The following is a 16399-nucleotide window of genomic DNA, read 5'->3' on the forward strand; positions in this document are numbered from 1 at the left end:
CACTCAGAGTGTCTTGCTAGTTTGGACCAAGGTCGATGCAAGCAATTAAGGGAAGTCAGTAGACTTTCATCTGTCTTTTTCAATAAATGTATTTTTCAAGGGGAAACGTTCCATAATGCTCTCCAGCTTCCACAAATATTCTCGAGTGCTGACAAGTATTGCTGATTGTTCTCGACTGTTCTCGAAGGTTGAAGAATATAACTTGGAAATGTCACATATCACAGTGATCTGCACGCCAGCAAAATCTTCTTAACCGATGAGTTATGCAATCTAAAGAAACAGGAAAAACGTCGAAAATGTATCGGTTTGTAGAGAGAAATTGTGTAAACAAAGAACAGTTGTGGACCGAACAGTTTTAGCAACAAAAAATGACTTAGTTCAACAAAGAAGTAGGCGAATACGTAATATGATACCAGGGGAAGAAAAAAAAAATTGAATCAGGACGAAAGCGTGAACTTCCTAACAGAATCTCTAAATTCCTTCCATATTTCCGATATCCCCTTGCAAAAAAGCTTCTCAGCCACGTCACAGAAGCGGTAGTATTAAATGGACAAGAAAACTACGAATTCCTCGCATTTCAGTCGACTAGCATTCGGCTTTGAAAGTAGTTTCCAGTACGATTAGATTACGATCAATAAAGCGCAAGGGCAGGCATTCTAGTGTTTCGGAGTGAATTTAAAAGAATTGTGTTTCTCGCACAGACAACTACATGCAGTGTGTTCGCGTGTTGGACAACCACAAATCTTACTCATCATTGCACCGAAAGGAATACGCCAAGTATATGTAGTTTATAAGAACATATTGCGATTAAGTTAGATGCTGTACAAATGAGATAATTAATTCACATTTTTTCCAGTTGAGAAAACAAATTGAAAACTAAGACCAAGCGAAGCGGAGTTGTTTTTAGCTAGTGCAAAATATTTGTTTACACCACTTAACTAAAGGTAACAGGGAGAAAAAACGCAGAAGATTTCTGTTCAGTTCTGTCCTGATGCATCATACACAGTACAAGGGGGAGTAAGTCTCCCATTGTGTGACAGAAGTGAAGGAGGAAGATAATGTGGAAGTCATCCAGTAATGGGATCAGAATTCGACAGAATACAAAATGATCTAAGCTCAAATTAATCTGCAGTAGTCGCTGACATACCGTCAGAGTTACTGAAGTCTGTACAAGGTGTGGGAACTACACCTCAATCAAAATAACGCAGTGATTGACTGGCAGAGGGCGACGTTGTTGGTTCACGTTTATCTGTGCACACAACATGGCTGCGACAGCAACAGATGGGCGTTTTCGTTCTGGACACATTCCCACGCTGCCCTTTAACATGTAGTACTGTGTTTGATTGAAATTTTCATAATAGTCTTTCCACTTCTCTGCACACTCTCGTTACGAATTTCTGTCGCTGTCGTCATTGGCTACTGTTAGGTAGCATGACTTCCCCCCAAGAACCATGGACCTTGCCGTTGGTGGGGAGGCTAGCGCGGCTCAGCGATACAGATAGCTGTACCGTAGGTGCAACCGCAACGGAGGTAAACCTGTTGAGAGGCCAGACAAACGTGTGGTTCCTGAAGAGGGGCAGCAGCGTTTTCAATAGTTGCAGGGGCAACAGTCTGGATGATTGACTGATCTGGCCTTGTAACACTAATCAAAACATCCTTGCTGTGCTGGTACTGCGAACGACTGAAAGCAAGGGGAAACTACAGCCGTAATTTTTCCCGAGGGCATGCAGTTTTACTGTATGGTTAACTGATGATGGCGTCCTCTTTGGTAAAACATTCCGGAGGTAAAATAGTCCCCCATTCGGATCTCCGGGCGGAGACTACTCAGGAGGACGTCGTTATCAGAAGAAAGAAAACTGGCGTTCTACGGATCGGAGCGTGGAATGTCAGATCCCTTAATCGAGTAGGTAGGTTATAAAATTTAAAAAGGGAAATGGATAGGTTAAATTTAGATATAGCAGGAATTAGTGAAGTTCGCTGGCAGGAGGAACAAGACTTTTGGTCAGGCGAATACAGGGTTATAAATACAAAATCTAATAGGGGTAATGCCGGAGTCGGTTTAATAATGAATAAAAAAATAGGAGTGCGGGTAAGCTACTACAAACAGCATAGTGAACGCATTATTGTGGCCAAGATAGACACGAAGCCCACGCCTACCACAGTAGTACAAGTTTATATGCCAACTAGCTCTGCAGATGATGAAGAAATTGATGAAATGTATGATGAGATAAAAGAAATTATTCAAGTAGTGAAGGGAGACGAAAATTTAATATTCATGGGTGATTGGAATTCGGTAGTGGGAAAAGGGAGAGAAGGAAACGTAGTAGGTGAATATGGATTGGGGCTAAGAAATGAAAGAGGAAGCCGCCTGATAGAATTTTGCACAGAGCACAGCTTAATCATAGCTAACACTTGGTTCAAGAATCATAAAAGAAGGTTGTATATATGGAAGAAGCCTGGAGATACTGACAGGTGACAGATTGATTATGTAATGGTAAGACAGAGCTTTAGGAACCAGGTTTTAAAGTGTAAGACATTTGCAGTGGACTCTGATCACAATCTATTGCAGGGCCGGCTAAACGCTGCACAGTGTGCAGACGTGCGGAAGTGCTGCACATGTGCGCACGTGTGCGACAGCGAGCGACAGCGACATCTGTTATTAGACATGCGTCCTAAATGAACGGCGGCGGCTCCACTTCCCTGTTTATGTGGTACAAGCAAGAGCGCAACATATCCAATCTCGTTTACCCCTGGTAACCGTAACCTTCAAAAATGGTTCAAAATGGCTCTGAGCACTATGGGACTCAACATCTTAGGTCATCAGTCCCCTAGAAATTAGAACTACTTAAACCTAACTAACCTAAGGACATCACACACACCCATGCCCGAGGCAGGAATCGAACCTGCGACCGTAGCAGTCCCGCGGTTCCGGACTACAGCGCCAGAACCGCACGGCCACCGCGGCCGACTAACCGTAACCTTAACAGAGAAGTACTGAGAAATGGCAGGTACTGTGAAAAAGCAAAGGACGGGAGATTATGTTCTCAGTCGTTTAAGAATGACTGGGAACTGCAATTCTTTTTTGTAGCCGTTGGTGAAAACTCACAGTGTTTGCTGTGCCGCCGAATAATAGGCGGCCAGCGTAAGTTTTCAATTGAAAGACACTACAATACGTATCACAAAGACGAGTGTAGTGTACTCAACAGTGAAGAACGGCAAGCAAAATTAAATGTCCTTAAGAAAGTGGATGAGACACATCAACTCGATTATCATTTCTCATGAGCAGTGATAGACGTGTTTGGATTTATTCCTTTCATAATTAAAAATTATTGTTTACTAACTGTGCATTAGTGCCTCATTCTTCTCCATGTTACATTATTATCAGGAAAGTTGGTCATTAAACCGATTGTTCCAATGTATACTTACATTTAGGTTTTTTTTTTTAATGTGTGAAGGGCTACGCTCAGCTGAAGTCGATAAAACATAACATTCATCTAATTGTCGGTTATTATGCAGATTTCAGACGTAACTGATGAAAGATATAGTAATAATGGTATTGAAATAACAGGTGATCATCGAGAGGTCTGCGGTTATGATTCTGTTCAGAGGTCAGTGAGACAGAAATTATGTGGGTGTAACTCAGGGCACCGAGAATTAGTTATAGGAAACCTTGCATTAGTTTAATGTTATTTGAAATCACGAATAAGTTTCGTTGGAAGTCGCTAAGTGCTCTCTTTCTTAAGTACTAGATCAAAAACATTACGCGTATTTACGTGCCGTCAGTCAAGCTGCCTTAATAAAAACCCACGGTTGTTAACTGTATTACTTGTCTTACTGGGTTAAACTGTTACCATAAAAGTAGACGTCTCAATGAGTAGACTGTGACAGTATTTTAAATCTTTAATACGCGAAATACCTTCCCATGGTTGGCTTGAAAGCTGTGGAAAGAGCACTAGAATGCGCCGGTACAGAGTATCCCAGCAAGTGGATAAAGCGACATCTGTGCGTAGAAACATGCACCACATGAACGCTGACGGCTGCGGCGTGCACACTATGACCCGGAAGTTGCACGCGTGCAGGAGCACCGCACGCGTGCAGAATTTCTGGCCGGCCCTGATCTATTGGTTATGAACTGTAGATTGAAACTGAAGAAACTGCAGAAATGTGGGAATTTAAGGGGATGGGACCTGGATAAACTGACTAAACCAGAGGTTGTACAGAGTTTCAGGGAGAGCACAAGGGAACAATTGATAGGAATGAGAGAAAGAAATACAGTATAAGAAGAATGGGTAGCTCTGAGGGATGAAGTAGTGAAAACAGCAGAGGATCAAGTAGGTAAAAAGACGAGGGCTAGTAGAAATCCTTGGGTAACAGCAGGAATATTGAATTTAATGGATGAAAGGAGAAAATATAAAAATGCAGTGAATGAAGCAGGCAAAAAGGAATACAAACGTCTCAAAAATGAGATCGACAGGAAGTGCAAAATGACTAAGCAGGGATGGCTAGAGGACAAAGGTAAGGATGTAGAGGCTTATCCCACTAGGAGTAAGATAGATACTGCCTACAGGAAAATTAAAGAGACCTTTGGAGAAAAGAGAATCACTTCTATGAATATCAAGAACTCAGATGGAAACCCAGTTCTAAGCAAAGAAGGGAAAACAGAAAGGTGGAAGGAGTATATAGAGCGTCTATACAAGGGCAATGTACTTCAGGACAATATTGTGGAAATGGAAGAGAATGTAGATGAAGATGAAATGAGAGATACGATACTGCGTGAAGAGTTTGACGGAGCAGTGAAAGACCTGAGTCGAAACAAGGCCTCGGGAGTAGACAACATTCCATTAGAACTACTGACGGCCTTGGGAGAGCCAGTCCTGACAAAACTCTACCATCTGGTGAGACAGATGTATGAGAGAGGCGAAATACGCTCAGACTTCAAGAAGAATATAATAATTCCAATCCCAAAGAAAGCAGGTGCTGACAGATGTGAAAATTACCGAACTATCAGTTTAATAAGTCAAGGATGCAAAATACTAACGCGAATTCTTTACAGGCGAATGGAAAAACTGGTAGAAGCCGAGCTCGGGGAAGATCAGTTTGGATTCCGTAGAAATGTTGAAACACGTGAGGCAATACTGACCCTACGACTTATCTTAGAAGCTAGATTAAGGAAAGGCAAACCTACGTTTCTAACATTTGTAGACTTAGAGAAAGCTTTTGACAATGTTGACTGGAATACTCTCTTTCAAATTCTGAAGGTGGCAGGGGTAAAATACAGGGAGCGAAAGGCTATTTACAATTTGTACAGAAACGAGATGGCTGTTATAACAATCGAGGGACATGAAAGGGAAGCAGTGCCGGCCGCTGTGGCCGTGCGGTTCTAGGCGCTTCAGTCTGGAACCGCGTGACCGCTACGGTCGCAGGTTCGAATCCTGCCTCGGACATGGATGTGTGTGATGTCCTTAGGTTAGTTAGGTTTAAGTAGTTCTAAGTTCTATGGGACTGATGACCACAGATGTTAAGTCCCATAGTGCTCAGAGCCATTTGAACCAAAGGGAAGCAGTGGTTGGGAAGGGAGTGAGACAGGGTTGTAGCCTCTCCCCGATGTTATTCAATATGTATATTGAGCGAGCAGTAAAGGAAACAAAAGAAAAATTCGGAGTAGGTATTAAAATCCATGGAGAAGAAATAAAAACTTTGAGGTTCGCCGATGACATTGTAATTCTGTCAGAGACAGCAAAGGACTTGGAAGAGCAGTTGAACTGAATGGATAGTGTCTTGAAAGGAGAATATAAGATGAATATCAACCAAAGCAAAACGAGGATGTAGTCTAATTAAGTCGGGTGATGCTGAGGGAATTAGATTAGGAAATGAGGCACTTAAAGTAGTAAAGGAGTTTTGCTATTTGGGGAGCAAAATAACTGAAATAACAGATGATGGTCGAAGTAGGGAGGATATAAAATGTAGGCTGGCAATGGCAAAGAAAGCGTTTTTGGAAAAGAGAAATTTGTTAACATCGAGTATAGATTTAAGTGTCAGGAAGTCGTTTCTGAAAGTATTTGTATGGAGCGTAGCCATGTATGGAAGTGAAACATGGACGGTAACTAGTTTGGACAAGAAGCGAATAGAAGCTTTCAAAATGTGGTGCTACAGTAGGACGCTGAAGATTAGATGCCCGCATCTCGTGGTCGTGCGGTAGCGTTCTCGCTTCCCACGCCCGGGTTCCCGGGTTCGATTCCCGGCGGGGTCAGGGATTTTCTCTGCCTCGTGATGGCTGGGTGTTGTGTGCTGTCCTTAGGTTAGTTAGGTTTAAGTAGTTCTAAGTTCTAGGGGACTTATGACCACAGCAGTTGAGTCCCATAGTGCTCAGAGCCATTTGAACCATTTTTTTTGAAGATTAGATGGATAGATCATATAACTAAATAGGAGGTATTGAATAGGACTGGGGAGAAGAGAAGTTTGTGGCACAACTTGACTAGAAGAAGGGATCGGTTGGTAGGACATGTTCTGAGGCATCAAGGGATCACCAATTTAGTATTGGAGGGCAGCGTGGAGGGTAAAAATCGTAGAGGGAGACCAAGAGATGAATACACTAAACAGATTCAGAAGGATGTAGGTTGCAGTAGGTGCTGGGAGATGAAGAAGCTTGCACAGGATAGAGTAGCATGGAGAGCTGCATCAAACCAGTCTCAGGACTGAAGACCACAGCAACAACAGGTAGCATGACTGCTGATGGGCTGTTGATACGCCATTTGTACTCTAGCTGCCAGCTGTGAAGTCACTGGTGCTCATGGGATCGCTATGAATAACTGGAAAAGTTTTGTTTCAAGTCGTTCTGTTTGGGATATATTGTGTAATGGTATCACAGCTGGTTTCTAGTATCTGTAAATAATCATCTTCATTTTTGTTTAGTTTTGCTCTGGTTGGTGTAGATATGTCTTTTGTGTGCAGTGATACATGTTTCAGTGATGGAGTCATAGTTTCATTTGAAATATTGACAAAATTGGCTTAAATTGTGGCCCTAGTTTGGAAGATCAGGTGCTTGCCTGAAACAGACCACGGTTGTTGGAAGCTATGACATTCGCTCTTCAAGTCATCATAGAAACAAGAAGTGCTGAAAGGAACGCGAAGAAGATACTTGAAGATGAAGAAATGCAGCGCAGTGAAGACTGTGCTTCTACAATGTTCTGAGGCACAATTTAATATGACTCATATACTCTGTTTCAATTTCCCACGAGCTAGATTTTTCAGAATTTAGGTGGACATATCTCCTTCGATGACGATCACATAGACTTTAGGAAATGTAAAGGCACCAGACAGGCAGTTCTGATATTACGACTGATGATGAAGAAAGACTGAAGAAAAAAAAGACACGTTGATAGAATCTGTCGATCTGGGAAAAGCGTTCGATAATGTCTTATGGTGCAAGATGTTCGAAATTCTGAAAAAATATGGATAATGTAGAGGAAAAGACGGGTAATATGAACTATGTACAGCCGGCCGGTGTGGCCGTGCGGTTAAAGGCGCTTCAGTCTGGAACCGCGTGACCGCTACGGTCGCAGGTTCGAATCCTGCCTCGGGCATGGATGTGTGTGATGTCCTTAGGTTAGTTAGGTTTAAGTAGTTCTAAGTTCTAGGCGACTCATGACCTCAGAAGTTAAGTCGCATAGTGCTCAGAGCCGTTTGAACTATGTACAGGAGCCAAGAGGAAACAATAAGAGTGGAAGACCAAGAACGAAGTGTTCGGATTAAATAGGGTCTAAGATAGGGAAGGTACAGATGAGTGGAATATACGCTGCAGGATGCAGAAATACTTAACTTGGTGCTGAAAGGAGCGTTAGACGGGATATACAGGGTGTTTCAAAGTCTTTGCCTCAAACGTCAAGGGGTAGCAGATCACTTCATTGTGTACAACTTTTTTCTTAGGGACAAAATATTCACTGACACTTCCGGTGACGCTAGGTGTCCTTTAGTATTTACTAATGCTGGCGCGACAAGACTTCACCAAACTACCAGATCTTACTAATCAGGCATGCTGCCTACTAAACATTCCGGTAAATTGATCGATTTTGAACAAGAAAAGCACAAGGATGAATGTCTCTAAGCACAGAAACACATTTTAGAAGAGAATCAGGTATTTTAATTTTCCTCTGTCCCACATCCCACCCTCATTCACATTGTATTATTCTCCCTCTGCTTTTTTTCTTCAATCTCTTTATATTCAGTTAAATCTTAGGAGTAGTTACGTAGTATAATGTGATGTAGGGTGGCTGTACATTAAACTGCACAACGTAAGAGAATTGAAGTTCCAATTTTCCGAAACCTAATAATTTTCTCCCATTGCGAGAAAGAAATTCGAAATTTGGCTCGAACGTGTCTACCACCTTCCTGTGTAATGATGCAAATCTTGTCGCCCTACGATGTAAACCTCGGGCTCGGAGGCGCTTCAATTGGACATGTAAAAAAAAAAACAGAAGCGATACGAAAAAGCCTCAGGAGATTTTACAAAGGGCGAGAATGAAACCTCAGCTTCCTTTGGGAACTTCATTTCCACACATTTCGTGGTCGCAAATTAAGAGTTCGCAGTGTGATGTGCAACAGGACGACGTTCTTGACAATCCTTGAGACCGATGACAACCCCCCCTCCCCCCCGGGGTGATGCAACCCTTCTGTAAGGACGTCCAGGGGCTACATCCTCACTGAGCGCAATCTCACCTCACCGTAATTTTTTTGCTTTGGTATAAAGGGTGCAACTGCTAGGGACCATTCTCATTATTCGACGAAATTTGAACATGAGTCGCCTTCATGTGGAGTCATAAAAGAAGGAAAGAAATTTATGAATGTATTGTGGATCTTAATAATAATAATAATGATAACAATAATAATTGTGAAAATGGCCAACAGTAGTGTTGCGGGTTGATATTTGTAATTATAGACACTCTGGAAATATTGATTATCCTTGAATTAATGTTTTATATTCCATGATGTACGTTCCTTGGAGAGAAATAAAATTAATGTTGTATTGGAATCACGGTGTTGTGTGTCCGTAATATTTTGGTGCCGAAACCCAGGAAGAAATTGCGATTTCCTGCGTGATTTCAACAATTAACGGCTTACTTCACGCTGTAGGAAACAAGAGACGACGTCGGACCGCATCACAAGCTAAGTCCATTCCAATATAATATGATCGCATGAACTGGATGCTTCAAAACAATTTTTGCTGTTTTGTATTACAAGCCTGAAACTTGCACTCAGAGTAGCTAGTTTTGTTAAAAGGTTTTCGTTCACTTACGTTTGGGCATACGCTGCTTGTTAAACGTTTAAGCTGTTCACAAGCGCACTCGTAAACAATCTTACAACAGCCGTCTTTAGTAAGACATAATGCAGGACGAATCAGAGATACAGTTAGCAAACTTCAAAAGAAAGCGAACTAGGGAGAGGACAAATGCTACGCGGTTTTGTGCGGCTGTTGATGCTCTTACCATAGAAAGCCCGTTTGATGATTTTGAACATTACAGGGAGCGTCTTCAAGAAACTCTAGAGAAGCTCGTTTCATTAGATGACACTATTCATATGTTTCTCTTTGACGATGAATACAATGCAGACGTTCTGAGCTGTGAGGAATATATAGAATAAGTCAAATGCGCCATACAGAAGGCTACAAAAGCAATTGATTACAGGCTTTCAGCCACAACGTCGCAGATGAATATCACGTCACCACCAGTGCTCACACAACCAACTGTATTACACTCTGTCAAGCTACCAGCAATTAAGCTTGAGTCATTTTGTGGAGATGTCGAAATGTGGTCCCGCTTCTGGGAACAATTTGAATCGACCATTGATAAAGACCCATCCCTTTCTACAGTAAACAAACATGTTTTCCTACGAGGGTATCTGTCAGGCGAACCGAAGTTGCTAGTAGATAGAATACCTATAACGGCTTACACGTATGAAGAAACAAAGAAAATTTTATTGAACAGATACGGAGATAGCAATCGCATTATACAGGCGCACCTCGATTATTTGGATGCGCTAAAGCCTGTACAGTCAGCGACACCTGAAACGCTGAACAGTACATTCCTGGAATGTAAGCGTCGTATTCAAGCACTGCGTGCCTTAGGAGAAGACGTCGTGGCATATGGTAAAATTCTCACTCCCAAAATTCTGCGTGCATTTCCCGCTGAAACGTGCCAGAAATGGGTCATTCATGCTAGAAGAACCGAAGTAGCGGAAGGAGATGTACTGAAACTACTTAACGTTTTGGAAGAAGAAGTTCGTGGTGCTCTCACTGCACAAAAGATTCGTACAGAATATCAGTCATCTCCTAGCTTCACGCCCACTGCAGTAGCGCTTCACGTAAATTCAAAGCAAGCGAAAAATCCGCGTAAGCCTAAACGAGAAGTACCGGTACAACCATATTGCGTATTTTGCGAAGCTCGCTCTCATTGGGCCCAAGACTGTAACATAGTAACTGACAGCCAACAACATATCGATAAACTAAAGCAAGATAATCGCCGTTTTATATGTCTAAACCGAGGTCATAATGCTAGAAACTGCAGTAAGAAGGGCAAGGTCTCGTGTTCTAAGTGCAAGAAAAGTCATCACAATGTACTGACATTGCTGCCTCTTCTTCATCTTCTCAGAAAATTAGCTCTACATCTGTAGGGAGAATCGACGTAAGTGCAGCAGGTTTTACTTATCTTCAGACAGCTCGAGTTTGGGTCAGTGGACCCGCAGGGATTAAGGAAACTTACTCGCTGCGTTCTGGATAGCGGTAGTCAGTCAAGCTTCGTTTCCAAGTTCCTGATTGATGAGCTAGGTTTAAGAACTACAGAACACCGTGATCTATCTGTCAACGCCTTTGAAATGCCATCCGCAACTTCAACGCATCGTAGAGTCGTAGAATTCACACTACAGGGTACATGGACTAATTCCAAGACGTCTATGACTGCGTTTGAAAGCACATACTCATTTTCCGCGCACCCAACTGTGCCTTCCGATTTAAGAAAACTTTTACGCACACGGGGACTTCAGTTTGCAGACCTAAGGGATGGTACAGAAGATCTTCCCATCGAGATTCTTATCGGAGCAGATTACTATTGGAAAATCGTTAAAGATTCCCCTCCGATTCGACTAACGTCATCAGTTGTTCTGGTACCTTCCATTCTAGGTTGGATTCTTAGTGGAAGCAAATCAAGCACCACGGCTAACCCTGTGACGGCAAACTACATCAGTTTAGAGACAGCGACAACAACAGACGATATTTTACGTCGTTTCTGGGATTTAGAAACAATGGGAATCACAGAAGATGAAACAACAACTCTGAATCAGAAGGAATTGGCGTTATTGCAAGATTTCTCAAAATCCTACTGCATCGAAGACAAAAGAAGAGTGGTGTCTTTCCCCAGAAAACCCAACGTTATGTTATCTAATAATCTTCAGCAAGCAGAGAAGAGATTTGCTTCACTGGAGAAAAAATTTACGAAGGGCAAGCAAGACGCACAAGTACCTCGCCCAGCAAGCCATCACTTGGAAATTCATCGCCCCACACGCGCCTTGGTGGGGAGGATTCTGGAAACGGATGGTGGATCTGTCAAACGCTGCCTGAGAAAAGTTTTAGGACAGTCACAGTTGGACGAAGAAGGTCTCAACACAATCCTGGTCAGCACAGAAGCAGCACTAAACTCTAGACCAATTACGCAAGGGGGAGAGGAATCTGAGCCACTGACGCCAGCACATTTCCTTGTAGGTGATCGACTCACAACACTACCTACTGGTCCAGAATCACCAGTTAGAAAGGACTTGTCCAAGGAATTTAAACGGTTGCAGAAGATGGTAGAACACTTCTGGAGCAGGTGGAAGAAAGAATATCTGATCCTGCTCAAAAACTTCCATGAAACTCATCAACCAAGGCCAGGTTCAGGAAGACTCCAGCTGGGTGATGTTCTTCTACAAGAGGATGTTCGTCCACGACACATGTGGAGGAAGGCGCGGATAGAAGATCTTCATGAAGGAAGAGATGGGAAAATACGAACTGTAACCTTACGAACTTCAGAAGGATCCATATTCTCACGTCCCGTTCAACTCATCATTTCTCTAGAAGTTGACCAGTGTGGGAAGGGTGTTTCGGGTTGATATTTGTAATTATAGACACTCTGGAACTTTTGATTATCGTTGAATTAATGTTTTATATTCCATGATGTACGTTCCTTGAAGAGAAATAAAATTAATGTTGTATTGGAAACACGGTGTTGTGTGTCCGTAGTAAGTAGCTTCTAGTGTGCAAATGATACTTAAAATAGAAATTAAGAAAAAAAAATTAAAGAAAGTTCAAAGCATGCTATCGTTATTGCCGATTACAGGATGCAGAAATACAATCTCACAATTAGGTCAGATCAGTGTAGGAGACATCAAATCCAGAAAAATTTTCAAATAAACACAGATCGGAAAATCACCATTGTAGAACAACGAGTATAAAACTACAGAAATATATGCGAAGAGCACACAGAAGTTTGTCTGGTAACCGGACATGTTTGGGTGTACAGATTGACAGTGCAGCTTATTATTTAACCAAATTATTGGTATTACTACAATTTTAGCGTAGCAGATTTACTAGTCAAGCTTTATCGAGTAAACATCAAAGAAAATTGAAATCTAACGCGTCACAGTGGACAAGAATTAAAATTTAATCTAGTTCTGAGAATTCAGCTGAAAATATTATGTTCAGTTAACACAGCCAGTTACTGTGCTCTCAAGCATAACAGGAATGTCTAGGGCCAAGCGTATACTTCCGCATGCTTATCGCTGAACGGCTGCCGTTTAATCGCCGTAGCTCCACAACGGTAAATTTCCGACCTCACTCTGACATTCTTGTCAGTTGTTTTCCCCCACGGTAAATGGTTAGATGTTGTCTTACGACGATCTAACAAGGTGAAAATCGAAACTTCCTATCAGATTAAAACTTTCTGCCGTACTGAGACTCGAACTCGAGACCTTTGCCTCCGGTGAGCAAGTGCTCTACTAACTGAGCTACCCAAGCACGACTCACGACCCGTCCTCACAGCTTCAATTCCGCCAATACCTCGTCTCCTACCTTTCAAACTTCACAGAAGTTCTCCTGAGAAACTTGCAGGACTAGCACTACTGGAAGAAAGGATATTGCGGAGACATGGCTTATCCACAGCCTGAAGGATGTTTCCAAAATGAGATTTTCACTCTGCAGCGGAGTGTGCGCTGTTTTTGAAACTTCCTGGCAGATTAAAACTATGTGCCGGACCGAGACTCGAACTCGGGATCTTTGCCTTTAGCGAACAAGTGCTTTACCAACTGAGCTATCCAAGCACGATTCACGACCCGCTCTCACAGTTTCAATTCCGCCAGTACCTCGTCTCCTACCTTCAAAACTTCAGAGAAGTTCTGCGAAACTTACAGGACTAGCACTACTGGAAGAAAGGATATTGCGGAGACATGGCTTCGCCACAGCCTGGGGAATGTTTCCAGAATGAAATTTTCACTCTGCTGCTTCGTGTGCGCGGAATTGAAGCTGAGAGGACGGGTGGTGAGTCGTGCTTGGGTAGCTCAGTTGGCAGAGCACTTGCCCGCGAAAGCAAAGGTCCGGAGTTCGAGTCTCGGTCCGGCATACAGTTTTAATCTGCCAGGAAGTTTCAAAATCAGCGCACACTCCGCTGCAGAGGGAAAATTTCCTTCTGGAAGGTGAAAATCGGTTAACACGATAAATAAATACCAAAGAACTTCTGCAGTTATTTTACATTGATATTCACAAATTAAGCTACTTTCAGAGTGGAGGGGAACTACAGTGCTGCATCTGACACCTGTGATCGTGGTGGCTGCTGTCAATGGAGCTCACAATGTGGAACGCGGTAGCGAATGTCATCAAAAGCGTGCAACGCGAGACACTTGGTGCAGTAAGCGGGCAGCGCGCGTCGGTACTTACGGCGACTTTGCCGAGCAGGTGCCCCCACTGCCACTGCCACACGGAGAGGATGCGCTCGCGGCCGCCGTCCACCGCCAGGACGTAGCTGCCGCCGTTCTTCGCCGTCCGGGGGAAAGACTGAGATCACACATCACTCGCCACTACCCGCTCTGGCTGCCAAGCGGGGAACTAGCGGCGCAGTCGCAGACGGAGCAGTCTGCTTCTCAGCACTAACGCTACATAATAGCTAAGCTCTCTGGACAAAGTGTTAGTCACCTCCAATGGACAAAACGGCAAAACCGTGCAACACAGCCTCTACTCTTAATAACAGCCCCAATTTGGCGAGGAAGGCAAGTTTCTTCAGGTTTCGCATCGATTATCAGATCAAGTACACGTAAAGTAAACGTAAACTCCGTCCACAGGCCTTGGTTGGCCCATCCGTGTCGACATGCCGCCGTGTCATACTCCTCCACTATCGGCACTGAATGCGGTGTGGAGGGCCGACGCACCACTACACCCGCGGTCGTTAGTTTTCGTGACCTGCAGCCGCTACCACTCGGCCAAGTAACTCCCTAACTGGCTTCAGGAGGCTGAGTGCATCCCATTCCATTCGTTTCACTACGGAAAGAATACTTACAAGGGAAGCTCCCCATCGCAACCCCCTCAGATTTAGTTATAAGTTGGCACAATGGATAGGCCTTGAAAAACTGAACACAGGTCAATCGAGGAAACAGGAAGAAGTTGTGTGGAACTATGAAAAAAATAAGCAAAATAAATAAACTGAGTAGTCCATGTGCAAGATAGGCAACATCAAGGATAACGTGAACTAAGGAGCGCCGTGGTCCCGTGGTTAGTGTGAGCAGCTGCGGAATGAGACGTCCTTGGTTCAATTCTTCCCTCGAGTGAAAAGTTTACTTTCTTCATTTTCGCAAAGTTATGATCTGTCCGTTCGTTCATTGACGTCTCTGTTCACGGAAAAATTTGAAAACGTTAAAAACATATGTTTTGACAGAACACAGGGAAAACTGTGCGACTGTGAAACTGTTGCATTCATTTGTTGAAGTTTATGTGACAAACTCTTATGTTTTCATCACTTTTTGGGAGTGATTATCACATCCACAAGAAAACCTAAATCAGGCAAGGTAGAAGAATCTTTTTACCCATTCACCAAGTGTACAAGTTAGGTGGGTCGACAACATATCCCTGTCATGTGACGCACATGCTGTCACCAGTGTCGTATAGAATATATCAGACGTGTTTTCCTGTGGAGGAATCGGTTGACCTATGACCTTGCGATCAAATGTTTTCGGTTCCCATTGGAGAGGCACGTCCTTTCGTCTACTAATCGCACGGTTTTGCGGTGCGGTCGCAAAACACAGACACTAAACTTATTACAGTGAACAGAGACGTCAATGAACGAACGAACAGATCATAACTTTGCGAAAATAAAGAAAGTAAACCTTTTCACACGAGGGAAGACTTGAACCAAGGACCTCTCGTTCCGCAGCTGCTCACGCTAATCACGGGACCACGGCGTTCCTGAGTTCAGACTATCCTTGATGTTGCCTATCTTGCCCATGGACTACTCAGTTTGTATATTTTGCTTATTTTTTTCATAGTTCTACACAACTTCTTCCTGTTTTCTCGATTGATCTGTGTTCAGTTTTTCAAGGCCTATCCACTGTGCCAAATCATAACTAAATCTGAGGGGGGTATGATGGGGAGGTTCCCTTGTTAGTAGTACCAGGAATCGGACTCGGGTCTTCCGAATGGCAATGAGCTGCCCTGACGCGTAGTGACTAGATTCAGCAGAGCTGTCAAATTGCGGGAATGCTGATCGCTACTTTTCACTCGTTGTTCCAAATAGTCCCGCATGTTTCTATGAGATCAAGACTGGGTCGTTTAGTGGGTTAATGCGACACTGTTTCCGAATATTAGGCAAACCACAAACGTATGCGTACAATGCAGTGAACATAGTCACCTTAGAATGCGGGAGTGTCCACGGTATACTCAACACGAACGTGTAGAAGAAAGAGCAGCATTGGGTCACCAACACTCTTGAAACAAACATCCCGGTTTACGTTCATGGTTTCTAGGATGAGGCCCGCCGGTGTGGTCGTGCGGTTCTAGGCGCTTCAGTCTGGAACCGCGTGACCGCTACGGTCGCAGGTTCGAATCCTGCCTCGGCCATGGATGTGTGTGATGTCCTTAGGTTAGTTAGGTTTAAGTAGTTCTAAGTTCTAGGGCACTGATGACCACAGATGTTAAGTCCCATGGTGCTCAGAGCCATGTGAACCATTTTTTTCTAGGATGAGCAAACCCAAGTCATGGTACGAAAGACATCTCCAAAATAGTATTAGAAAGCTACCTCCGGTTGAACTACATCGTTCACACTGCGGGTTACATGTCTCGCTAGGCTGTCAATGCACTCGACGCCTTGGATCACTTGAAAAAAAGCCAAATAGC

The 16399-nt window shown here is 43.4% G+C and overlaps 1 protein-coding gene across 1 annotated transcript in view; it reads right to left on the bottom strand.

The window, feature by feature from the left end:
- Nucleotides 1–16399, bottom strand: part of LOC126251551 (echinoderm microtubule-associated protein-like CG42247) — a 569483-nt gene that overhangs the window by 122120 nt on the left and 430964 nt on the right. The window contains 1 exon segment of the mRNA XM_049952063.1: nt 13955–14050. Within this exon segment, the coding sequence (XP_049808020.1) occupies nt 13955–14050 (96 nt within the window).

Source organism: Schistocerca nitens, chromosome 4 (genome assembly GCF_023898315.1).
Source record: "Schistocerca nitens isolate TAMUIC-IGC-003100 chromosome 4, iqSchNite1.1, whole genome shotgun sequence".
Classification (NCBI taxonomy): Eukaryota; Metazoa; Arthropoda; class Insecta; order Orthoptera; family Acrididae; genus Schistocerca; species Schistocerca nitens.